Consider the following 26,487-nt stretch of genomic DNA (forward strand, 5'->3'; position numbering starts at 1 on the left):
CTTCTTTCCAGGAAGGGGGCCCAGGTGTCCTGAGCTCTTGTCCTGGTGGCTCCTGGACATCTCAGCGAGCTGTCCCTCCTCTGAGGGTCTGGGGAGGAGGCTGTGGCTGGACCTCTCTCCTCTCTGTCTCCCAACCAGGGACATCGAGATCTTTGCCTTGTTTGTTTCCTGCATGTGTCACGACCTGGACCACAGAGGCACAAACAACTCCTTCCAGGTGGCCTCGGTGAGACCCTGCCCTCCTCGCAGGGGGCACCTTCTCTGGGGTGTCTGGGCATTTTACTTTTCCAGCCCGAGGAGAGGCGGGAGCTGGTGGGACTGGGAGCCTGAGGCTCTCCTAGGCTTTGTGCCGGGCTCTGGGATGGGGGAGGGGAGAGGGCAGGAGGGCAGTGCTTCGCTTAATATGGCTAAGCACTTGGCTCTGGATGTGAAGAGTGATGGAGTTTTCCCGCTTTTCCAGAAATCTGTGCTGGCTGCGCTCTACAGCTCTGAGGGCTCTGTCATGGAGGTACCACCATTTCCCCCAGCCCCTACCTCCCATCCCCTCCCCTCATTCCCTCTCCTCCTCCTCCTCCTCATAAGGTGGTGATGTGCAAAGTTAGACTGTGACCCAGCTCCTCCTGTTCCCACCCCCTGCTTTTCAGGCAGGCGGTGAGAGCTGCAGCTTCCCCCAGGGCATGTCTGGCTCCTTTTCCTGGATGGGCTTGGAGGGGTGCAGGTGTGCATGGGTGTGCAAGTCAGACTGCAGGTTCTGCTGGAGCCCAGGTTTTCAAAAAGAGGATTTGTACTTAGCATGATTCTCTTTGCATGTCTGGGAACACCCAGTACAGACCCTCCCCACCAAGCCCGGGAGGGGCTCCATTCCCATCACACTCAGCTTTCTCTTGGATTATTTGGTTTTGCCCCCCCCCCCCATATGGGGGCTCCTTGGGGTAGAAACAAGATCTGAGACATCTCTGAGTACCCTGCACTTGGCACAGGGCTTGGCACAGAATGGGAGCCCAACTTCCAAGGTTACCTTGCCCCACGCTGCCCCCCACTACACTCTCCAGAGACTGTGCCTGCTTGCACCCCCCCGGAGATGAGGGGCTCCCTCCCTCCTGGGAGGCCCTGTAGCAGCCCTGCTTCTGCCCTCCACACCCTAGTTGAGCCTCCTCCTCCTGCGACTGACAGCCCTTCAGTGTCTGGAGACAGAGGCCTTGCCCTTGCCTCAGCACTGCCTTTCCTTGTCGGCAAACAAATGTTAGCGGCATGAATTGGCGTCTAGGACTCCAAGGGATCATTTCAGAACGGTTCCAGTTTGAGAGGCCCTCAGAGCTTGCTTTGCTGTGACCCTTCCTGTGCCAGCTGGGGAATCTGGGCCTCCGAGCCAGCCAGGGCCTTGCCCTGGTCACACCGAGGGTGGAAACAGTGCCCAGAAAGGGAGCTAGGACCTGACTCCCTGTTTCTGCCTGCTCTGCTCACCTTGGGGCCGGGGCTGGGCTGGGCCTACTCCCTCTTTTGGGGTCAGTGGTGAGGGAGCCCCCTGCTCCATCCAGGCCCCATCGCTCCTCTCCCCCCCAGAGGCACCACTTCGCTCAGGCCATCGCCATCCTCAACACCCATGGCTGCAACATCTTCGACCACTTCTCCCGGAAGGTGATGGGGCCCGGCTGGGGGCGAGGGGGTGGGAGCCAGGAGTTGGCTCAAAACAGGAGAAGGGGACTATGGGTAGAGGCTCCTCAAGGCCAGGAACGGGTGGGGGTGTCTGGCAGGAGGCCATGACATCTCCCTCCCGGCACCCAGGACTATCAGCGCATGCTGGACCTGATGCGGGACATCATCCTGGCCACGGACCTGGCCCACCACCTGCGCATCTTCAAGGACCTCCAGAAGATGGCTGAAGGTGTCTGCCTTTAGCCCTGGCCCTTGGGGTTGGGGAGGAACCCCGAGAGGGGGATTCGCCTGGAGAGCATCACCCCCTCCAGCATCAACCACCAGGCAGCCCCAGCCCCAGCCTCTTGGCTCCCATCCAGGATGCCAAATTCCTTGGACCACTTTGGGGTGGGGCCTGAGGACCTTGTCCTCAGAGAGAGAGCACCAGGAGGCTGACCCATCCTCTTCCCAACAGTGGGCTATGATCGAACCAATAAGCAGCACCACAGCCTCCTCCTCTGCCTCCTTATGACCTCCTGTGACCTCTCTGACCAGACCAAGGGCTGGAAGACCACAAGGAAGATTGCAGTAAGGGCTGCCCCTCCCTGGGAAGATGCAGGCTTCAAATCCTGCCTGGCTCTGAGTGGCTCCTGCACCTGAGCACCCTTTCTGTGCTGAGTGTAGCCTGGCCTTATTTGGGGGAAATGGAAACCCAAACCACCTCGGGGTGGCGGATGGAGGGATTCAGAGAGGGGCATGGACTTGCCCAGGGTCACACAGCAAGTCAGTGGCTGGTGGAAGGTGGGCCAGAACCCAGCCATTCCTCCCCATCTGGGGCCATCCACCTGACTGGCTGGGGATGGTAAGGGCAGGCCCTGAGGTGGAGCTGAGGGAGACCTCAGTTTGCCTCCTTGAGAATGGGCTGTAGAGGAGCTTGGGTGGATAGATCCCACCTACAGGATGTAATGAGAGTTTTGGCCTTTCAGGAGCTGATCTACAAAGAGTTCTTCTCCCAGGGAGATTTGGTACGTGGGGAATGACCTCAGGGTGCCCGGGTTGTGGGTGGGGTTCCTGCCCTGGGGCTGGGAGGGGCTGGGTTAGCCCCATCCTGGTGCCTAATGGCAGGCCTGATAACTTGATGCCTGCAGGAGAAGGCCATGGGCAACAGGCCAATGGAGATGATGGACCGTGAGAAGGCCTACATCCCTGAGCTGCAGATCAGCTTCATGGAGCACATCGCAATGCCCATCTACAAGTGAGGGAGCTCATGGGGACTCCTGGGGACCCTGCACAGAGAGGATGGGGTGGGGCCTGGCTGTTTACAGCCATCACAGCAGACACAGGCACTGAGCAGGGCTTGGCCCAGCTTCACTGACCCACCCCGCTGCCTCTGGGCACCGCAGTCTCCTGTTTTACCCTGCAATGGGCCCTTCTCTTCATCCTTTATCCCCTATGGAAGGAGACCGTCATGCTTCACACTCTTATGGAAATTCTACTTGTGGTATAGCCCTAATCTTTCTTCCTGTCACTATCTGACTTCTGACCTTTAACCCTGCCTCTGTGCACCCCCAGGCTGCTGCAGGACCTGTTCCCCAAAGCAGCAGAGCTGTATGAACGCGTGGCCTCTAACCGTGAGCACTGGACCAAGGTGTCACACAAATTCACCATCCGAGGCCTCCCGAGTAACAACTCGCTGGACTTCCTGGATGAGGAGTACGAGGTGTCTGAGCTCGATGGCACTGGGGGCCCCATCAATGGTTGTTGCAGCCTTGACACTGAGTGAGCCACTCCCAGGGCCCTTCCCCGCCCAGGTCTCCTCCTACAAACCCTCCACTGGCCTGGCCAGATGCCCTGGGACCGGAGCCATGGGTCCTGGGTTCTAGACCAGAACTTCCCATTTGACCTGGGCACGTATTGACCTTCTGGGCCTCAGTGTTCCTGTCTGTTTAATGGAAGCAAGACTTCCAGCCTCACCAAGACTTTGTCACTTGTCCTCTGAGAGCATAGGGATGACCCATGAGCAGTGGGCCCTGCTCTGCACCTCTGATCACACCTTGGCAAGTCCTCCCCAAGCCACTCCTTCCCCGAGGCAGCCTGAACGGTTTCTCCTGGGCCCCAGTCTTGGATGCCAGATTTGTACCCCTTTTCCCTCTCCAGATCCTCACGCAAGAAGGCGGGACATCTTGGTGGAGCAGAGGGTGGGTCTTAGAATCAGTCATTAGCTCTGCTGGAGGACTAGAAATAGCCACAGGTGCCTCTGAGGACCGCCACTATACTTAGGGTGAGGATGGGGTTCTGGGGGAGATGGATGCAGATCCCACGAGAAAGATGCCAGAGGGGCACTCAGTGCTCTGGGAAGAAAGGGCTCAGGAAGAATGCAGGATGGAAACAATGGGCAGGAAGGATCCCTGGGCTGGGAGACCGGCCCCTGTCGAGTCAGCAATGCTTCCTCCTGGTTGTGTGACCCTGGGCAAGTCCCTTCTGGGTGAAACAGGAGGGTGAGACAATCAGTTCTCTGAGACCCTTTTAGATAAAAATCCCATAGCTCTTTGGAGTCCTAGGAGAGGCCCTAGAATGCCCCTAACATCCTAGGGCAGATAGGGGTGGTCCCTGAGTGTACCCCCTGAGCCTGAGTCTCTCCCCCATTCCTGCAGCCAGAGAGAGACCCGGCTTCAGCCCTGGCAGGGTGTCTCTCCTCTTCAAGGCCATATCCACCCATGCCCCAGGGCTTGGGAGACCCCACAGGGCCAGGCCTCTTGGGTCAGCCCGGCAGCTTCTCCCTTCTCTTTTGTTCTGTATGTGTTGTGGGGTGGGGGGAGGGGGGCCACCTGCCTTACCTATTTGGAGTTGCCTTTAGAGAGGTGTGTTTTTTTAGGACTCTGTGCAACTGTTGTATATGGTCCCGTGGGCTGACCGCTTTGTACATGAGAATAAATCTATTTCTTTTTACCACAGAGCCTGCCTACGTCTCTTGCCCTACAACTTGTTATGGTTTGGAACCTGCTCCTCTGGGCTGAGTGGCCTCAGGGCTCTAGCCTTCCCTGGGGGGCTTGGGCGCCAGGCCCCTCCCTGCCCAGCCTCTGCTTTGGGCTCCCCCAGTCTGACTCTGTGCTCTTACAGAACCCAGTCTGACCAGTGGGCCCTAGGTGGGGGTGATAGTCAGTTCCTGGCCCAAGGCTGACAGGGGACAGCTATTCTAATGTTGCCTGGTTGACACCAGCTTCAGTGTGGACCGGCAACCCTGAATGTGTCTGCATGTCCCTCTTCCACGGCCTTTGGGCAAAGGGGAAGCATAACCTGGGTGCACATCCTGGGCCTTAATCGTCTCCCCTGCATTTGATGTCTGTCCTCAGCCCAACCTTCCCTTGAGGCCATTTAATCCCATTTCAGGCCCATGCTGTGACATACCGCTTCTTGCCATCAAATCAAGTGCACAACTCACATATTTCCTCCCACACGCAGGCAGGCAGGACCCTGCGCTGTGGCCTAGAGCTAACTTGGTCCTTGTCCCTGATCTGGAGGGTCTAGCAGCCTGGTAGGGGAGACAGATCCAAGCTCAGATTCAGGCCATGACAACCCGATGGGACACTGACCACGGGCTCCAGGCAGGATCATCACCCTGAGAAGAACCACAGTGAGGTTCGGAAGATGGGCAGGTGTTGTTTTCCCGTGGGTAAAAGGGGACAGGCACTCCTGGTAGCAGAAATTGCTCATACAAAGATCAGAGAAGGGCAGGCACACAGGGAATGGAGAGATGGAGGGAAATATAAGGCCAGATCACAGAGGGCCTTGAATGGCAGGCTGTGGAGTTTGGCTTTATTTTGTGGGCAGTGGGGAGCCAGAGAAAGGTTGTCAGTGCGGGAGAGCTTGGGCAGGGCAGGGATCATTCTAGGGCTGTTCTCTGTGCCCTGGGCTGGGCGAGAGGGAGAGGAATTCAAGACACGTGGGATTGGCAGAACTTGGTGATCAATTGCACGGGGTGGGGGCAGAGGTAGGACTGGGAGGTACCCCAGAAGGTGGGTCCATGTGGCCTTGGTCACCAGCAGCCAGGTGTGGGATGGAGCCTCTGGCAGGAGGGAGCTCCCTGGGGAGGGTGGGTGGGGCAGCTGTCTTGGCGGCCGAGAGGACGGATGGGACGGAACGGGGCGGAAGGTGGGAGGCGGGGCCTGGCGTTGGGCGCGACGGACGTAGGGCGCGACCGCGGGCTGGAGGGTGGGCGCGACCTTCGGCCCGAGGGACTGCGGGCTGGACGGCGGGACAGACGGCCGGAGGAGGATGGGAGTGCGGTGCTTCTGCAAGAGCCTGTGGGCAGCCCTCACCAGGTGAGAGAACAGAAGGCTTGGCCCCATGCCCTGCCTTCCCAATTTAATGGTTTTATTTTACATAAAAACTCACAGTGATTCTGTGGAGTGGCTGCTATCGCCTCGTTCTGTAACCGCTTGGGGTTCAGAGGTTACAGCTTGAGGTTCAGAGAGGTTGAGTAACCGTCGGAAGTTGGAGTGTGCACCTTCCTGCATGACTCCCCTGCGAGCAAGGGCTTACCCCCGGGTAGAGGGAGGAGGCTCGGGACAGGGTCTCTGTCGCAGGCCCTGCGGGACTGTCGTGGGACGTAGGAACGGTGAGCAAGTGGATGGAGGCGCCGGAGGAGGGTCTGGGCTCGGTCGCGTGTGCGTGTCTAGAAGGGGGCGGACCGGGAGATCCGGGGTGAAGAGGATGGGGCTTGTAGTGCAGCCCTTAGCCACCAGGTGGCGCCCAGCTCCTGTCCTCGCCTCCCCAGAGGTGGAGAAGGGTGTGTAGGGTGTGTTGTGGGCTCAGCTCCTCTCATACTCACAGAGGCATTCTCACCCGGACACATACCCACATTCTCTTTCACACGCAGATACACTCTTTATGCAGACTCCACACAGTGTGCTCAGGATCCATCCTATACAGACTCCACAGGGAAAATGGAAAAGGTTTCTCAGGGATCTCCAGCCCCTTTGGCTGCTCTCTGAACAGGACTGGGGTCCATCAGTTCTCCCCGAGTGAGACCCCATGTCCCAGGGTTTGTCTCCCTGCTGAGTGGCCTCTCCCCGCAGAAGGATCCCTGGGCAGAGCCCCTCCTCTGGGCATGAAATAACGAGGAGAGGGCACTGTAAGGCTTGGTCCTGTGCGTATGAGGCAGCAGGAAATACAGCAGGAGGGAGCTGAGTGTGAAGGGGCAGCAGGAGGGGCGGGGCTGAAGTTTGGATGGGGAGGACTGGGACAGATGAGCCCATTGCTGATAGACCTGGAAAGCAGGTGGGAAGGTGGGGTGAGGTGGGGTTGGGGTGCCAGGGCTGTGCCCAAGGTCTTACTGTCCTTCCTTGCTGCTCAGTCTCCAAGGGCCCAGTCTCCTTGAAATGGGTGACTTAAGTCTGGGGGTGGGGTGGGTGAGGTCTAGAGGTGGGTAGGGGAAGCCAGCTAAGGATCATTGCCTGCTATCCAATGCCTTGAAAACGTTTATCTTATAGATTTTGTCATTTTGTTATTATTTCAGGCAGGCGAGTAAATCTAGTCTTTATTACTCCATCTTGGGTGGGAATGTAAGTCTATTTTACTAACTTTTATTGCATTACTAGTATAGTAATCCATGTATGAATATTGGTACACATCTGAATATTAATATTTTTGCCATTAGAAAGAATGATCCCATGAATATTCATATATATCGAGTATTACATTGTATGAATATCTGTATCTGTTTCTGTTGATGTGTATCTTCAAGCTTCCATCTGGGACCCTTTGTTTCTACCTGGAAACACCCTTGCAGTATCTCCTTTAGTGCCGGTCTGCTGCTGATGAATTCTTCTGGTTTTTATTAGTTTGAAAACATCTTTGTTTCTCCTTTATTCTAGAATGTTTTGGGAGCGACTTAATTCTAGGTTAGAAAGGATTTTCTCCTTGTACTTGGGAGATAACGTTCTGTCCTCTTTTGACTTCCGTGGTTTCTGATGAGAAGTCTGCTGTCAGCCTTGTTATTGCTCCTTTGAAAGTAATGCATCTCTTTCTCTGGCTGCTGTTAAGATGTTATCTGTTTTTGGTTTTCAGCAGTTTTATCACGATGTGTTTAGGTATGGTTTTCTTAGTATTTATCCTGCTTGTGATTCATACTGTGTCTTGAATCTGTGGTGATTTTCCCTCTCCTTAATTCAATTTTTATTAAATGTAGATAAGCATACTTCCTATATCCCCACAGCATGCTAAGAAATTTCTACAAAATGTTACTGAAATCTTGTGATAACAAGAGAGAAATAGTGATGCAGAGATGGGGGAAATATATATATTTAATTCTCATCCGAGGATATTTTTCCATTGATTTTTAGACAGAGGGAAAGATAGCGAGAAATATCGACGTGAGAGAAACACATCGGTTGGTTGTCTCCTTCACAAACCCCAACCAGGGTCCCGACTGGAATCAAACCCAGGACCCTTTGGTCCACAGGCCAAGGCTCTATCCCCTGAGCCAAACCAGCTAGGGTGAGATGGGGGTAATATTTTAAATCAATCACTAGATTCTCATCCTTGAGGTTCAAACTCATACCCCTCCTTGGGAGAGGAGAAGGATCACCAGTGGTGGTCTCTCTCCTTAGCTTCTGTTCTATAACCAAGGATTACCCTTGACTAGCGGTCCCTACCTGGAATCAAGACTCTCCACCCTCTGTCTGGAGGCTGATAAGAAGGGAAGATGACTTTTTATCTGTCTCTGTGGTTTATTTTGTCTCTCAGTAAACACTTATGTTTTAATGATAACAATTTAGTATTTCATTGTTTAGAACTTCACCATATCAGAATAGGGTTTTAGATTTACCATTGAAGGGATTCCCTTCAGGACAGTAAGTAGACTTCTGAGTGCTGAGTTCTAACGCAGCGGGTTAAAGAATAGCCAGTGAACAGCCAGGGTTTCTCTGCCCTGGCAGAATTCTTACTCTTTGCTTTGACCATTAGGCTTCAAGCGCATCTGTATGAGGTGTTAGGGAGGCATCAGGGAGCAACCTTCACGCTTGTATCTCTATCTCTACCAGAGCATTTGCTCTTTCAGTGGTGAACCAAAATGGAAGCACTTTTGTTCTTGGCCTGGGTCACCATGCTCACCAATCTTTGCAGCCGGGTGAACCCTCTGTGATCTGATCCAGCTCACTGGTTCATGTGTATTTCCTGATTTCGAGATACAATCATCTAATTGCCCAATCCCTGTAGATTGCCTCTCTGTGTTATAGAGGCTGGAAATTGAAGTAACATTTCCCATGCTCCACTGCAGCTTGTGTTTCATGTGTAACCTGGGCTCCATGTAGAAGGTGTCCCTGAGAAGACCTGGGGGTGCAAGTACACAATGGGCATGATGACTGCAGGCAAGAAGATAATATCACCTAGAAAGCAGCTATGATGGAGGTGTCTGGGTGTTCTAGGGACACCCAAGGTAGAGTTTCTAATAGCCCCTCACATAGGTACCCAGCAACAGATGACGGGATGGTAATTTTCCATTAGGAAATTCCCCTGGTGTGATTGGGCATTTTGGCTGGCTGCATTGTCCCTGACCTTCAGCTGTGAAGCACTGAGCCTGATTCTTTTTTCCTTCTACCTAAACCTGTGTAGATTATGGCTTGTATAGCTAAGAACCTCAACTAGCCCTAACCGGTTTGGCTCAGTAGATAGAGCGTCAGCCTGCAGACTCAAGGGTTCCAGATTCGATTCCGGTCAAGGGCATGTACCTTGGTTGTGGGCACATCCCCAGTAGGTGTGCAGGAGGCAGCTGATCGATGTTTCTCTCTCATCGATGTTTCTAACTCTCTATCCCTCTCCCTTCCTCTCTGTAAAAAATCAATAAAATATATTTTTAAAAAAAAACACCTCAACTAATAGTTCTCTTAAAGCACTGATCCCATTGCTCAACATCCCCCAATAAAATGTAAGTTCCTTGAGGGGACAGACTAAGACTGGCTTATTTCTATATCCTTAGTACTTAGCACAGAGCCTAAGACAGAGAAGGCACTCAGCAAAAATGTATTGACTGCTAAATGAAATGTTAGTCATAACAATATACATCCAATCCAGCGTGGCTGGTGTGGCTCAGTGGTTGAGTGTCGACCCATGAACCAGGAGGTCACAGTTCAATTCCTGGTCAGGGCACATGCTCACATTGTGGGCTCGACCCCCAGTAGGGGGCATGCAGGAGGCAGCCGATAGATGATTCTCATCATTGATGTTTCTATCTCTCTCTACACCTCTCCCTTCCTCTCTCTGAAATCAATAAAAACATATTAAAAAAAATTAAATCCGCCCTGGCCGGTTTGGCTCAGTGGATGGAGTGTCGGCCTGTGGACTGAGGGGTCCTGGATTCGATTCAGGTCAGGGGCACATGCCTGGGTTGTGGGCTCGATCCCCAGTGGGGGGGGTGTGGGAGTCAGCCAGTCAATGATTCTCATCGATGTTTCCATCTCTCTCTCCTTCTCCCTTCCTCTCTGAAATCAATAAAAATATTATTAAAAAACAAATTAAATCCAATCCAGGTGACTCCATCCTCTGAGGAGTCTGGGGCAGGCCTGTATATCTGGAGTATCTCAGTAGTGATCATGGACATGCAAGCGTTGCCTCATTCAACTAGAGAAAATAGTCTGCTCAGTAAAACCAGGCCGGCGTGACGAGCTGTCAGGCCTCCCATCAGAGGGATCATGTTCACAGTGGAATCATGCAGGCGTGACCAGTGCGGAACATCATTGAAAACCAGCTGGCCTCCAGAACACTGACCGGCAGGTTCCAGGATACAAAATCATGTTCACCTTGAGGGGACATATAAAAGTAGGACAGAGAGAAATAACCAAATTTATATTATCATCATCAAATCAATGTTAAAATATCACCTATAGAAAAGTTCTCCCTAAAGAAATGTCACCCAAAACTGCCCTGAATACTCATTTTCATCTCTTCATGTGAGCTGGGTCCTCCTAGTGACCAAACACAGGCCCTCAATGTTGTGTTCTCTCTTATTAGCTCAGTTTTTTTCACGGCACTCTTCTAACTTGCTAGATGGTTTACATGGACCCTCTTGACAGCTGGCATCTATCCCACCAAGGGAAGCCGTTGGGCAGTTGAGTGCAGTGGTTAAGGCTGTGGTATCAGGCACCTGGGTCAAGTCTCCTGCTGTGTGACTTTGTGTAAGGCACTTACCTTCCCCGAGTCTCCGTTTACTCATCTGTAAATGGGGAGGAACAACAGACCTTCCTGAGGTGGTTGTGAGGATTCAGTGCGAAGCGTGAGAGCCACTGTGAAAGCCGCCAGCTGTCTGCATTGCAGGGCTTCCTTGGGGTGCATTTCTGGGAATAAGGAAGCGTAACTTCATCTTTGGCAAAAGGTGAGGGGTCAGAGGAGCAAGCAGTCCCAGGAGGAAGCCTCAGACACAGGAAGGGCAGGTTCAAAAGAGTTGGAAAGAGGTAACTGACATTCTGGGTTCGTGTGCCCTAAACGTGTATTTTCAAGCCCTGACCCCTGGTGTCTGTGAGTTGACCTTATTTGGAAATGGGACCTTTGTAGGTGTGATTATGTTGAGGTCCTTATAAAAAGAGGGAAATTTGGACCTCGAGACACACAGGAAGAAGGCCATGTGAAGACTGAGGCAGAGATCGGAGTGATGCTACCACAGGCTAAGCAATGCCTATGATGGCCAGGAACCATCAGAAGCTAGGAGAGAGTCAAGGACAGATCATCCTCTGGAGCAGAGGTTCTCAACCTTGGCTGCACATTAGAATCACCTGGGAATCTTTTTAAAATCCTGATTTCTGGGCCTCATCCTCTGGAAATTCTGTTTCTTTGTTACTAATGTTGTGGCCCCACCCCATAACAAAGAAACAGAATTTCCGGAGGATGAGGGCCAGAAATCAGGATTTTAAAAAGATTCCCAGGTGATTCTAATGTGCAGCCAAGGTTGAGAACCACTGCTCTAGAGCCTTCAGGGAGAGCCTGGCCCTGCCAACACTGTGATTTCAGACTTCTGGCCTCCAGCACTGTGAGATGATACATGTCTCTTGTCTGAAGTCACCCAGTTTATGGTGCTTTGTTTCAGTGGCCCAAGGAAACTAACACTATAGATGAGGCCAGAGAGAGGTCACATGGGACAGATGGACTGGAGGGAAGAGGGGACACAGCTGACCATCATTTTCCAGATTTGGTGTCTTGGGTCCAGTTGGCAGGACAGTCCAATCACTGAAGGCCATCTGGGACATACACACAAAAGCCTGGCCCCCTTGCTGCAAGGTGGGGTGACTCCTCAGTGCAATCTGTGATTTGTGCTCCAAATGCGCCTTCCCATCAGGCCAAGGCCATGGTTACCTTAGGCCACCTCTATCCTCAGCTCTTCCCTCTTTCCTGTCCTGCGTGTCTCCCTCCTTGCAGGTGGTTTCTGACAACCAGGAGTGGTCGCCATCATTTGGAGCGCTCATTACACGCTTCCCCGGCCCAGCTGTGCTGGCTGCTGGGGTGGCGTTGGTAGAGGCATTAAGGCAGGACCCCACCCCGAGGGAGCTCACAGTAACCTGGGTGAAATGTTAATTGATTAACCAGCTAGTTAGTTAATTAAACACACATTTATTGAAAACATCCTTTGTGCTGTCCCTGGCTGAGCACTGGAAGGGCTGCAGAGCGATCAACAAAACCAGACACCAAGCTTCTAGACTGGTTGAGGGATAGACAACCAATCAAACAAACTCACAAGTGGATGTAAAACTGCAGCTGTGCCAACTGGGCTGTGAAGGAAAAGTAGATGGTGTTACAAGAGCCTCTAACAGGGGGATTTGACATGGTCAGGTGGCCAGGGATGTCTGACCAGAAGAAAAGCTGCCTGGGCTAAGACCTGAGATGAGTAAGAATTAACCAGGCAAAGAGGGGAGGGGACAGCATGTAGGAAGATCACCTGGCAGGAAGGAGCACAACAAGAAGGAGGGACTTCAGGAAGATCAGTGGGGTGGGGTGGGGGGAGAGAGTGGCGAGTGGCTAGGACAGTATGATGAGGCAAGCAAGGGAGGCAATGGCCAGGCAGTGGGCTTTATCCCCAAAGGAATGAACATTAAAGGCTTTCAGTAGGCAGGTGACCTGGTCAGAAACAGACAGCCACTCTGGCTACAGCACGTAGTAGAGACTGGAGGATGGACTCAGGGCTGTGGGCAGACCCATGAGGGAGCTCTTGAGCAGTTCAGGTGAGGACGTGGGCCAAGGTCACAGAGGATGGAGAGAAAGGCACAGATTTGAGAGATACCCTTGCTAGTGGGTTGGATATGATGTGTGGGATGGGGAGAGAGGGACTGATGGTGACTCTTAGTTTTCTGGTATGTGCAGGTGGATATACACTGAGTGGCCAGATTATTATGACCACCTGACATTTGTAGGCAAATTAGCTATAATTTTGCGCTGAAGTTGCTAGAAGGCCAGACCATTATAAATAGGGAAGCAGGTTGTTTACCACGACAGTAGAAGTGATTTTTTTTCTGAAGATATGGGTAAACAACGTGATTTAACAGCCTTTGAACGTGGGATATATTTGAACGTGAGTGGCCAGATTATTATGACCACCTGACGTTTGTAGGCAAATTAGCCGTACACTGCATCTGGGATATGGAAGCTGAAGGCCTGTTCGAACACCTTTGCTGTCTGCAGTTACCAAGATAAAACGTCTCCAATTCGCACAGGAACACAAGGATTGGACAGTCGAGCATTGGAAAAAAGTCATGTGGTCCGATGAATCACGTTTCCAGTTGCATCATGCAGATGGCAGGGTGAGAATCTGGCGGAAACAGCATGAAAGCATGCACCACGCATGCAAGAATACAACCCTTCAAGCTGGTGGGGGCAGTGTTATGGTTTGGGGCATGTTTTCCTGGCATGATTTGGGCCCTTTAATTCGTGTGGAACAACGTCTGAATAGCACAACATACCTAAGTATCATTGCTGATCAGGTTCATCCTATCATGTTGATGGCGTATCCCAATGGAGATGGCTTCTTCCCACAAGACAATGCGCCATGCCACAGTGCTCCTATTGTGCAGGAGTGGTTTCAAGAACATGAGGGAGACTTTACCTTGCTTAGGTGGCCCCCACAATCACCAGATCTCAATCCAATTGAGCATTTGTGGGGCGAAGTTAAAAGAGCCGTCAGGCAGCTGGTTCCACAACCATCAAATCTCACAGAACTGGACAGTGCTATTCATCAGGCATGGTGTCAGATTCCTTGCATCACCTTTCAACATCTCGTGGAGTCAATGCCAAGAAGAATCACCGCAGTATTGAAGGCAAAAGGTGGCCCAACAAAGTACTGATGGGGTGGTCATAATAATCTGGCCACTCACGTTCAAATATATCCCACGTTCAAAGGCTGTCAAATCGAGTTGTTTACCCATATCTTCAGAAAAAAGATCATTTCTACTGTCGTGGTAAACAACCTGCTTCCCTATTTATAATGGTCTGGCCCTCTAGCAACTTCAGCTCGAAATTATAGCTAATTTGCCTACAATGTTAGGTGGTCATAATAATCTGGCCACTCAGTATATGTTGCCATTTGCTAGAAGAATCCCTGGAAGAGGACCACGACTTGGGGAGAAAATCCTAAATTCAGGCAAAAGTTCTTGTAAATCATAATGGTAACAGGAATGTCAGTTGTTACCATCTATTCATTAAAAAAAAAAAAAATTAGTAAATGGGTGCTCTGTGCTGGGCCCAGGGCCAAGTGCTGGAGGTTAAAAGGAGGGAAGTTAACATCTAATGCACAATTGCGCGAGGCAGTGGGGAAGACAGATGGAGATGGGCATTGTCATGTCAGAAGTAGTTGGGTCTTGAGACCTGGCTCTATCCCTATCAACTGTATGACCTTGGGCTAATCACTTAACCTTTCCATGTCTTACAAACATCTGTAATATGGGATTTATATCCCTGTTACCTAGAATGTTGTGTAGATGCAATGACAATATATGTAATGCCTTTAGCAAGTAATGCTCTCTGCATACACAAGTGCTAAATAAAAAGCTGCTGTGTTGGTTCTCTAGATAAGGCACTGTCACTTGTCATTTTATATAACCCTCACAACGTCACTTGGTGAGAATTATCACCGTATCCCATTTTATGGGTAAGTTAGCCCTGCTGATTGGCTACCCAACAGCTTTCTCCCCTCTTCCTCACTGTCAGAAAGTAGGTTTTGTTTGGGTATTCATTATTCCATATTCAGGTAAGCTACCCTTCTCTGTTGCTTCCGGGGGTACATACTGCTCTGTCTAAACTAGTCAAGGCAATTCCGTTCCCCTACCCAGTGACTGATTTAGGCAGTCATGTGGTCCATTCCTAACCAGTTATGAACTCATCTAAGTTGCCTGGGAATGTGCCGGTTTTAGCACTAGTAGTGTTGAGTCCCAGAAAACCTGTCAGTCCTGAGCAGACTGGGATGGTTGGTCACCTGACGAGCCACTGAGATCTGGGGAGACTTCTTCAGGGAGGTCGAGTGGAGATGGCGGGGCATCTGGGAAACTTTTCCGTGCTAAGGATGAATGGTAAAAGGGTACATAGGAGGACACGTCTTTCTCTGCTGGATGTCTTTGTTTCTGTGTGTTATGCTTGGAGCTGCCACAGCCGTCCTGCAGCCATGAGAGGAGATAGCAACATGCTGTGATGAGGAAAGGGGAAGTCCTGCACTAAGGACATCTGTTTATCTTGTGCCAACTCAGAGTTTCTCAAAGTTATTTCAATGTGGAATCTTCAGTTTCTTCTTGTTTTTGTGAAGCCTGATTGATACCTCCCGGATGTTCCACAGAACACAGTTTGGGAAATGGTGAGGTGCCAGACGAAGACCTGGAGCATGAGACCTCAGCACTGGGGGGCTCTGGATAGGAGACCACATGCCTTGGTTGCCTGTTGTCTGATGTGATTGTTAATCGTGTCTCCATTTGGGATCAACTGTGTGATCCCTCAGTAATGCCGGTGGTCTTGATCTGGCATCTAGAAGGGTTCAGAAATCTGGAGAAGGGCTGTGCATAAATTAAATAAGAGTCCAGAGATGAAACATAATTTTGAAAGGCATTATAGAGAGTCAGAGAACTTAGCAAAAGGAACTAAATTCTCCTTGTCTCAGGACCCCTTGCTATTTATTAACACAATTTGTCCTAAGGCGAGGTAGAGATACATACTTCAAAGGGCAGAATCCATTGTCAGTTTGGGGAATTTGCCTACCAGCTGTTCAGGTGTTTGGCCAGTAGGAGGCAATAACATGTAGATTAAGGTGCCCTTAGCTGTCTGGCAGCAAACAATCATCCTTTTCAGGTTTGGGGAAATGCCTTTAGCCATTCCCAACAGGCGATAACATATGTGACTCAGCCCTTGTTGAGTCCCCAAGTTCCATCAACCTTTCAATGAAACTCTTGCAATTATGGCATGCTGGAACTGGCTTCCGGCACCTCAGCTCTGGACAAGAGGAGGCCTTCAGGGGAGAGAAGGAAATGGTTGAGGGAGCAGGGCTTTTCTCGGGAAATGGAGCAGAATGGTGTGGCCAGAGTGTGTGGGCTGGAGTGACAGTCGCCCACATCAGGAAGAATGGGGGCAGTCCGTGTGACAAGGAAAGGGATATGGGGGTGGTGGTACAGAGTGAGCAGAAAAGAATAGTAGAAGCTTGCAGGCTGCGGGGTGGCCTGGGTGTGGTGACTCCACACAGCACCTGCAGCAGGTGTCCTCTGAGGCCACCACTTCCTACGTACTCCAGGAGGCAGGATTGCCTGTGGAGTTGCGTGGGCAACAGCAATCTGGACGTGCAACCAATCTGGGAAGGCAGAGGCCTAAAAGAAGGGAAAGAAATTGCCTAATCCTGAGTTTATTAATCCAGCCTTTGCCAGTCTTGCATTTTTCTTTTGTTTGTCATCTGTCACTGTCTTTGGAACAGAAGTGTTTTTGTTTTGTTTTTAAACTTTTTAATTGATGAGAGAAAGAGAGAAACATTGATTTGTTGTTCCACTCACTTATGCACTCATTGGTTGCTTCTTGTATGTGCCCTGACTGGGGATTGAACCTGCAACCTTTGCATATCAGGATGACACTCTAACCAACTGAGCTACCTGGACAGGGCCCAGAAGTTTTTTGAGGTCAGGTACTGAATGTGCACTGCCCACAGCTGTATCCAAGCACTTCCTCATCCACAGTAGAGGCTCAATAAATATGGGTTGAGTACATGAATCTCAGAGGGAGAGAAACATTTTTCTAAACCCTTTGTATAAAGGACCTGAAGGGCGTTTAATACTTAACGAGCCTCTACTACGTGCCCGTGGCTTGCCAGCAGGTTACCTACTTTAGCTCACTCACCTCTCAAGAGACATCATGGATGGGCTAATCAAAACGCCATTCATCTTCTGAAGCCCTGTTCAAACCCCTCATCCACCAGGAAACCTTTCCCATCTGAGCCACTTCCCTTTCGCTGAGCATCCTCTCCTCTGAGCTTTATAAAATCCAGCTCTTAACCGCACAGTGAATGTGGTATTTCATCAGGCCACCACCCACATGCCTGTAAACACTTTAAGAACAGAGGCTACATTTCGGTTTTCACATCTCCCCCGCAGCATCAAGAGCTGAGATGAAAAGAAAAAAACAACTCACAAAATTCCTGTGTATCTGTTAATTGATAGGTTTATCTTTAACACTGGTCTTAGCAGACCTTGACTCAGCACTCTGCAGTCAGTTCCTGCTGCTCTGTGTAGTTGGTCTCAGATGCTTTTTCCTCTGCGACAGAACACCTGACAGGTAGTGTCTTAAACAGTCAGATCACTTAATTAACCCCACATAAGGAGAGGTCTGCAGGAAGTCAGCCTAAGGCTAGGGAAGTGCTTCTAAGGTGCCATCAGAGGCTGACTGGTGGTGCCTCTGTGCTTTGCCACCCTTAGCGTGCTGGCTTGTTGCCTCAGGCACAAGATAGCTGATGAAGTTTCAGGGGTCACATCTGTATTTCAGGCAGGAAGATGAGAGACGGGCCTGAGGCCAGACCAGTGTCCTTTGGATCTGAAAAGCAAAAGTTTTCCTAGAAACCTATAGCAGACTTCCATCTCACCTTATTGGTCACACTGAATAAGAAAGCCTGAGAAAATATCTTTTTAGGTTTTCTAGAGTTATTTAGAAAAGAGCCTCTATAGTTAAGACAACAAAGGAAAAATGTTTTAATTTTTTTTAAATTGATTTGAGAGAGAGAGAGAGGTCAATTTGTTGTTCCACTTATTTATGCATTCATTGGTTGCTTCTTGTATGTGCCCTGACTGGGAGATTGAACTTGCCACCTTGGGATATCGAATGCCACTCTAACCAACTGAGCTACCTGGCCAGGGTGGTTTGAGAATGAGTGTTGGATTTGCCTATCAACAATGACAGCTATGCATTCTATTGAAGGAAGAGAGAGAAATTTAGTCAGACTCATCATTCAAACTGGTCACTCTGAAATCTCCCCATTCCAAGCTGGACCCTGCTCAGATTTATTTGTTCCCAGAGAGACATCCTAAGTTCTTGCTTATATGTGAACACAGATGCCTACAGACATAAAAGGCACAGTCCATGCCCTTCAGGGCCATACAGTCAGGGGAGGAGGATGTGAAGGGCTGGCAGAGATAGAATAACCATCTCAGTAATGTGCGCTATGAACTGTGCACAGGAAGATATGAAAGGAGGAAAATATAACTTCTGGTTAGGGTTGGCCAGGGAAGACTCCCCAGAAGTAGTGACATATGAAGTTGAAATAGCAGTTGAATATACGAAGAGTGGGCTGGGAAGGGCTTTGCACATAAAAGAGAATGCATGGGCAGAGGCATGGTGGTGGGAAGAGAGCATAGCACATTTGGGGAGCATCAGAAAGTCCCATTTTAAAGGAGAGATCAAAGGCATGGTGTGTGCTGCTAAAGGCTCGGGTCCGCAGCGTTGGTGCCTGGGTAGATGGCAGTATCCTTTTCTGAGATAGGAATCATTGAACTTAGTAGGTAATGCTGACTTTGGGGGCCTCAAGCTGCTCTTACTCTACTTGATATTTCTGGACATTCTCACCTGCTCTGTTGACTTCAGTTGCCATCTTATGATTCCTAAATCTACACGTGCTGTTCAATTCTCTCTCCTACATTTCCAACCTGCATATCCAGTGCAGCTTTTGCTACATGACAACCATGACCAAAATCTAGTAGCTTAAGACTAGATCCATTATGTAATTCCTGAATCTGTAAATTGGCAACTTGTTTAGCCTCAGAAATCAATGGCTCCCTTAACGACATAAAGCCTACAGGGGTTGTGGCTCCCATTATATCCCTCATTTAATCTGCAGGAACTGCTTGGATCCTTTGGATCATGTGGTTATCAGGACACCCTGATAACCACATGATCCAAGTGGTAGCCTCCATGCAGCTCTCTTGCTGGATGTAGTATCTTTTTTGGGATAGATCAGCACAGCAATTGTCTTTAAACCTTTCAATGTGATCTTTTTAATCCCCATTCGTAAGGAGAACCAAAAGCAGTTCACACACATATGGGAGTAGTAGTACTCATTCACAGTTGTCCCCCAAGACTATGATAACTGTCCTCTTCTGTCACAATATAGTCTACAAAGGCCTTGGTCATCTTGACTTTCTGCAGAACATCACTCTGGTTCACTATATTGATGACATCATGCTAATTAGACCTGGTAAACAGAAATATGGTATTAATCTGAATATCTGAGTAAGACATATATGTGCCAGAGGATGGGAGATAAACTCTACAAAGATTCAAGAGGGTGGTCCTTAGGTGAAGGCTTTAGGGGTCTAGGTCTGAGGCATGCTGGGACATCCCTTCTGAGGGAATGAACAAATTTTCATCCCTTATACTCCTTATTGCTAAGAAACATATACATGTTTGATGGGGCCTTTGGATTTCGGAGGCAGTATATGCCACTTTGAGAATCCTATCCCAATCCATTGATGAGGTAGTCAGAAGTCTAACCGTTTAAAATGAGGCCCAGAGTAAGGGATGGCTCTGCATTAGGTTGCAACACAAGCTGCCCTGTCCCTTGGAGACAGGGACACTGAGCAGAGTCTCTGACAAGCCCCAGTAGGAGATCATGGCACAGACCCTCTAGCTAGGCCATCCTTCTGCAGCAGAGAGCTCTACATTCAAAAAGTAGCTCCTGCCCACCCAGCGTGGCGCAGTGATTGAGCATCTACCTATGAACCAGGAGGTCACGGTTTGATTCACAGTCAGGGCATCTGCCTGGGTTACGGGCTCCATCCCCGGTGTGGGGTGTAATTCGCTCTCATCATTGATGTTTCTATCTATTTCTCCCTCTCCCTTCCTCTCTGAAATCAAGTTAAAAAAATATATTTTAAAATGTAGTTCCTGATGGACCACTGGGCCCTATAGAAACAGACGACCCGACGGACACCAGCTGGTTATGCTAATGAGCTGGGCTTGGTTAGATCCATCAAGTCATAATGAGGTCAGGGAGTCATAATGAGCAGTCCATTTCCACTGTGTGATGGAAGGGCATGAAGGCACACACAAGTTAGGTGAGCGCGTAGCTCAGAGCCCCATGTCACACAATCTGTTGTACCGGTGCCTTTCCCGCAGCTCACACTTAGGGCCTCAGAGGGGCTTCTCTGTGACCAGATAATGGAGAGAGAAAACATCCAGGCCTGGTTTTATGGATGGGGAGGCTCACCTATAAGTTGGTGTGAGTCAAAAATGGCCTTTTGCTACATGATAGCCCCAGGCAAGGGTGGCTCTGAAAGGCAGTATAGAAGGAAAATCCTAGTGGGCTCAGCTCCGAGCAGCGCTTTTCAGTGTCAGCATTTATGGAGTGAAGAGTGGCCTACGGTAGAGGGTACCCATTTCCCAACAGCGGTGAATCACTGGCTGGCTGGTCAGGGGCTTGGAGACGAAGGAAAAGGCATATGGATGGACCTGCGAGGGGTGAGGGCCGAGTGTGAAGATGTTTGTTTACGCCTCTGCTCACGAGGAAGCATCCACCTCAGAGGGAGCACTCGGCAGCCAGGTGGGCAGGATGTCTTCCCTGGTGGGCGTCCGCTGACTTCTGTCCTTAGCCGCTCGCCAGTCCAGCGCTGGAGCAGTGCACTCATAAGTGGAGTAGTCGTGGTGGCCGGGACGGAGGCTGTGCCCTGGCCCAAGAGCATGGGCTCCTGCTCACCAAGGCTGATCTCGCTGCTGCCTCTGCTGATGGTCTAACTTGCCATCCACAGAGTCCCCAGTGTGGCTTCATTCTTTGAGGGCATCGAACAAGCTGATTACATTAGATCCCTTCCAAACTGGAGGGTGTAGTGATTCTTTCACAGGACCCACTGGTCTACCTATAGACTATGTCACCTGGAAGTCCCTGGCCTGAAAGACTCAGGGAGGGTGCTGTCCAACCAGTGGCTGTTACGTGGTGCTCTGTCTCATCAGTTGAATACAGAGGTCCAGGGACCGGGTAGAAGGAGGGGTGGCCCAATTGCAGAAGTTTGGCTTTGTGTTCCTACAACTTGAGGCTCTGTTGGATAGAAGTCCTTGTTCTCGGGGAGGGGAGAGTTCTCCCCCTGAGGGACACAGGAGAGTTCCACGGAACCTGAAGCTACAACCACCACCTGGTCACTTTTGGATCCTCATGCCAGTGGTTCAGAAGGAAAAATGGACTTCGGATGGTGGGAGGGTAGAATCAACCCTGATTTTCATGAAGAGACAGGGTTGCTGATACTTTGTGGGGCAGAAGGAGAACGTCCGGAGCTCGGAGTCCCCTGGGATGCCTCTTGGTGCTTCTGTGCTCAGTAATGACTCTGCAGGGGTGACGAGGCATCCTTGACCTGACAAAGGCAAGGCCACCAAGGGCCCAGACCCCTCAGGGACAAAGGTCTGGGTCATCCCCTTGGCAAGCAGTGAGACCAGTTGAAGTGCTAACAAAGGCAAGAGAAATTTAGACTGAGCAGGCACAGAGGGAAATGACAAGTACCCGCTAGAAATGCAAATTCAAACAACGCTGAGAGACCATTTCTCTCCCATCAGATGAATATACATCCTATAGTTGGACAACAATTTCTCTTGGTGAGGCTGTGAGAAAAGGACACATTCACACATTACTAGAGGAAGTGCAAAATGGTACCACCCCGATAGAGGAGACATGTCATCTAGCAAATTGACAGGTGTTTACCCATTTCCAGAAATCTCTCCCTGGAATATACACTGGCTCCAATCTGAATGGGCACTGGCACAGGACTGCTCCCTGCAGTACTATTTGTATTAGCAAAAGAACCAGGGAACGCCTTCTTTGTAGCAGCTCTTGGGAAAGAGCTGGAATTGGGACAAAACTCTGGGTGATTTATTTGTTTCTCACTATTGTGTACTGAGTGCCTGCTATGTGCTTGGTTGGTAGTTTACGTATGTCGCTCCTTTAAACTCCTTAACAACCCTGCATAATTTTGGAAGTAAATTTGTATCTGTGATCTTTAACACAGAAATTCTAAGAATGTATCATGGAAACATAACCCAAAATGGCAACCATTCATTATGACAAAGATGCTTACTGCAGTACTATTTTTCACAGTTATTTTATTTAAAAAAAACTTATAATGGTATCAACAATCCTCAGCTCTACACCTTCCTGGTCCAGTCTGATCTCCAAAATGCAACTCCTTTGGGCCATTTCTGGTTTTATATCTTTGAGAGTTTTCGTCTATATAATTTTTTTGAAAGAGAGAGAGAGAGAGAGAGAGAGAGAGAGAGAGAGAGAGAGAGAAACATTGATGTGATAGAGAAACATCTATTGGTTGCCTCCCACATGCGCCCCAACTGGGGATTGAACCGTGACTGGAAGTCAAACTCTCCACCTTTTGGTGCCCAGGATGGTGCTCCAACCAACCAAGCCACACTGGCCAGGGCTGTATCTTGAAATAGTGTGCTTTTGTGACCGTGCAGTTATCAAGTTTAGATGTTGTGTATTGGCTTCCTGCTATAGGTTAGACTAGGACCTTTTCAAGAGCAAAGACTACTTTTAATTTCTCTTTAGAGCCCCCGGACCTAGCCTTGGTACTGGCAGGGAGTATCAAATAAATATTATTAAATAAAGGAATGTCCTGGGTGGTCAAGGGGAGAAAATTGGAAGCAGAGAGAAGATCATCGGCAAAAGGACAGAGGACACTTCTGCCTGACTAACAGGACCCTGATCGAATTCAGGGTGGCTGTGTCCCCAGCTAAAATTGCTCACCATCCACACTCCCTTGCAGCAAGTAGAGATCATGTGACCTGTCCAAGCCAAAGTGATGTAAGTAAAAGTTACTGAGTAGAGCCTGGGAAAAGTTTCTGAAGGAAACCGGAGGCAGCTGGCATATCCTTAGGTTCTTTTCACCTTCATTCTTTCTTCCTGGTACAAGGATGTGATTTCTGGAGACTTAGCAGCCATATTGCAACCACATTCTAAAAATGGAGAACCAAAGCATTAGGGGGAGCTCATTTTTTGAAGACATCACTCAATTCTACGCACTCCCTGGACTGCCTATATCTAGACTTTACGTTTTCTGAAACAAATAGTGCTTTTACTTAACATCATGTAATTAGTCTTTCTGTTGCTTGCCGCTTCATGCATTCTTTTTTTTTTTAATTAAATCTTTATTGTTCAGATTATTACATTTGTTCCTTTTTTTTCCCCCCCATAAGTCCCCTCCTCCCAGTTCCCGCCCCACCCTCCGCCCTCACTCCCCACCCACTGTCCTCATCCATAGGTGCACGATTTTTGTCCAGTCTCTTCCCACATCTCCCACACCCCTTTCCCCCCCCAAGAATAGTCAGTCCATTCCCTTTCTATGTCCCTGATTCTATTATAATCAACAGTTCATTCTGTTCATCAGATTATTTATTCACTTGATTTTTAGATTCACTTGTTGATAGATGCATATTTGTTGTTCATAATTTGTATCTTTACCTTTTTCTTCCTCTTCCTCTTCTTAAAGGATACCTTTCAGCATTTCATATAATCCTGGTTTGGTGGTGATGAACTCCTTTAGCTTTTCCTTATCTGTGAAGCTCTTTATCTGACCTTCAATTCTGAATGATAGCTTTGCTGGATAAAGTAATCTTGGTTGTAGGTTCTTGGTATTCATCACTTTGAATATTTCTTGCCACTCCCTTCTGGCCTGCAAAGTTTCTGTTGAGAAATCAGCTGACAGTCGTATGGGTATTCCCTTGTAGGTAACGTGAGTTTCTTTCTCTTGCTGTTTTTAAGATTCTCTCTTTATCTTTTGCTCTTGGCATTTTAATTATGATGTGTCTTGGTGTGGTCCTCTTTGGATTCCTTTTGTTTGGGGTTCTCCGCGCTTCTTGGACCTGTAAGTCCATTTCTTTCACCAGGTGGGGGAAGTTTTCTGTCATTATTTCTTCAAATAGGTTTTCAATATCTTGCTCTCTCTCATCTTCTGGCACCCCTATAATTCTGATGTTGGTACGCTTGAAGCTGTCCCAGAGGCTCCTTACACTATCCTCGCATTTTTGGATTCTTTTTTCATTTTGCTTTTCCGGTTGGATGTTTTTTGCTTCCTCACATTTCAAATCATTGACTTGATTCTTGCGCTCCTCTGGTCTGCTGTCGGGCGTCTGTATAATATTCGTTATTTCAGTCCGTGTGTGCTTAATTTCTAGTTGGTTCCCCAATATAAGATTGAGGGTCTTATTAGTTTTCATGTAGATCTCATTAAGTTTATCGGCAGCTTCTAAACAGTTCTTGAGAGACCTTAAAAGTGTGGTTCTGAACTCTATTTCTTCCATTGACAATTTTGTCCTGTTTCTTTGTCTCCGCATTTTGTTATGCTTCCTTGGTGCACCCCCTAGTGGTCTTTATTCCCAGTCTTATAGATAAATCTTGATTGTTGTAGCTAATTCCAGGGAGGGTTTGACCTCCAGGCCAAGTGGCTATGAGAATCAGCTGTGTCAGCAGTGAGAGAACTTCTGTCCTCTAGGGAGGTGCTAATCTAGCCTTTGCCTGAGGCTATCCGGCAAATGCCTCTGTGCAGGGCTTGGGCGGGGCGGGTCACACAGGATCAACAGGGTGGGCCGGAGAGAGCAGTTATGGCGGCTCTCAGTCCTGTCCCAAGGGGCTCTGCCTCTCTGAGTCCCAGCACCCGCTGCAAAGCTCGGAGAGAAAGCTGCACTCGCTCTGGCTGAAGCCAGACAGTCCCGCTTCTCCCGTTTGAGTCTGGGTCCCTAAAGACTCGCCCGGATCTGGTGCTCAGAGTCTGCGACTCCCTCCCGATTGAAAACAACAACCTCGCCCTCCGCCTCCAGCCCGCTCCGCGCACTCCGCACCTCAGAATTTGACTTCAGCACTGTGCCTCCTCTGAGTGTCCCTATGCGTTTCTCTTTCCTCCTAGTTGTAGGACTTCCACTCAGCCAGCGTTCCTGTGGTTCTGGGTGATGTCCCTTCCGTTTTTTGGTTTCACTTTTGAAGTAGTTGTTCAAAGCAGCAAACTCCGGCGTTAACCTATGCCGCCATCTTGGTTCTCCCCCGCTTCATGCATTCTTAACAGAGGGAGACAGAAGAAGCATGCCCAAAAGCTGATGGTTATTGATGGTATAAGAGGATTCTGAAAATTTTTTGTAATAAAAAGTTTAAAAGAACGATGGAAGTAAAAATACGTATGAATCATTGTTGCAAATATGATTTCCAACACGTTTTGCAAGACATCTGGGCTTCAGCAGTGGTCCATGTATCTTGTGACAGGACACCTTAACCTCTAAAAGGTCTGTGATTCGATTGGTTGTCCTCCCTGATGTTTTACAGTGTGATGACATTTAAATGGACATTTTGGTTTTTGAGGCTGGTACAAATACCTATGATTTTCTCTCTCTCTCTTTTTTTTTTTTTACCAGGAGGGGATCATTGGCATGGCAACCTCCTCAATATCCATGAGGGAAATAAAACCACTCTGTAGAATTTCTTATTTAAACCAAGAGTTGGAGAGTTTCGCCTCCTTTAAATTAATAAACTAAAGGGGAACTAAGAGCAGCAGTTGGTGACTCCGTGCGGAGCTCAAATAGGAGGCAAACTTAACCTTCAAGGACCAGACATGTCTTGTGCTGGTCCTCACACCTTGTCAGTCCAATTTTGACTTCAGCCATTGCTACAGCAACCAGATCTGTTAGGCGTAACCCAGCAGAGCTGGTGGGCCTCCACTGCATTGCGTTTCTCTCACTCTCTGCTCAGGGCTTCTCTGAAGCCGCAATGGGAAATGCCTATAGGAACTCACAGGCCCTCATGCACGTGAGCTCCAACTATGGGAGGATTTAACACCCCACAGGGCAACAGTTGACTAATAGGGTATGAGAACCCGTGGATAAATGCTCCCCAATTCTGAGATGCACCTCGAAAGGTGCCATGGGATCAAACCAACTCATTGGCTCAGCCTTGCACTGACTTTTCCTCCTTCTCCGGGGCTACTTCCCCAGTTCCTATAGTGACCAACTCATTCCAGTGTGCTTGAACTCTCCTGAGGCTCACATCTTAGGGCTGTGAGTCCCAAGTAAGCAGGGATGGCTGGTCACCTTACCAGTTCCCACTCCTGCACCCTGGGATCACCTCCCAAATAAATCCCCTTCAAGCAAGTCCTTGTCTCAGCTCTGTTTTAAGAGGGAACACAGGCAATGGCAATTCATTTGGTCTCATTGGGGTACCTGCTTGTTTCTGAGATCTGTTTCTAATCCGTTCAAAATAAGGACATCAAGTTGCAACTGGCTAAAAACATCAGTAGAGCATCCAGAAAAACTGCAGTTTGTTTGCTGTTGCGGTGGATTATTATTGTTTTGTGGCTTTTGCCAGATGTTCAGGGAATACAGGTGGAGTCT

At 49.3% G+C, this 26,487-nt stretch overlaps 1 protein-coding gene across 5 annotated transcripts in view; it reads left to right on the top strand.

Moving 5' to 3' along the window:
• Window positions 1–4,589, top strand: part of PDE2A (phosphodiesterase 2A) — a 62,124-nt gene extending 57,535 nt beyond the window's left edge. For all 5 annotated transcript variants that reach the window (XM_059708549.1, XM_059708550.1, XM_059708548.1 and 2 more), the window contains 8 exons: window positions 139–226; window positions 461–508; window positions 1,564–1,638; window positions 1,786–1,885; window positions 2,111–2,223; window positions 2,622–2,660; window positions 2,784–2,890; window positions 3,208–4,589. In XM_059708549.1, coding sequence (XP_059564532.1) covers window positions 139–226; window positions 461–508; window positions 1,564–1,638; window positions 1,786–1,885; window positions 2,111–2,223; window positions 2,622–2,660; window positions 2,784–2,890; window positions 3,208–3,418 — 781 coding nt within the window. In that variant the 3' untranslated portion in view covers window positions 3,419–4,589. The remainder of the gene's footprint in view (window positions 1–138; window positions 227–460; window positions 509–1,563; window positions 1,639–1,785; window positions 1,886–2,110; window positions 2,224–2,621; window positions 2,661–2,783; window positions 2,891–3,207) is intronic.
• Window positions 4,590–26,487: the final 21,898 nt, after the last annotated feature.

The sequence above is a fragment of the Myotis daubentonii genome, chromosome 9 (assembly GCF_963259705.1).
Source record: "Myotis daubentonii chromosome 9, mMyoDau2.1, whole genome shotgun sequence".
NCBI lineage: Eukaryota > Metazoa > Chordata > Mammalia > Chiroptera > Vespertilionidae > Myotis > Myotis daubentonii.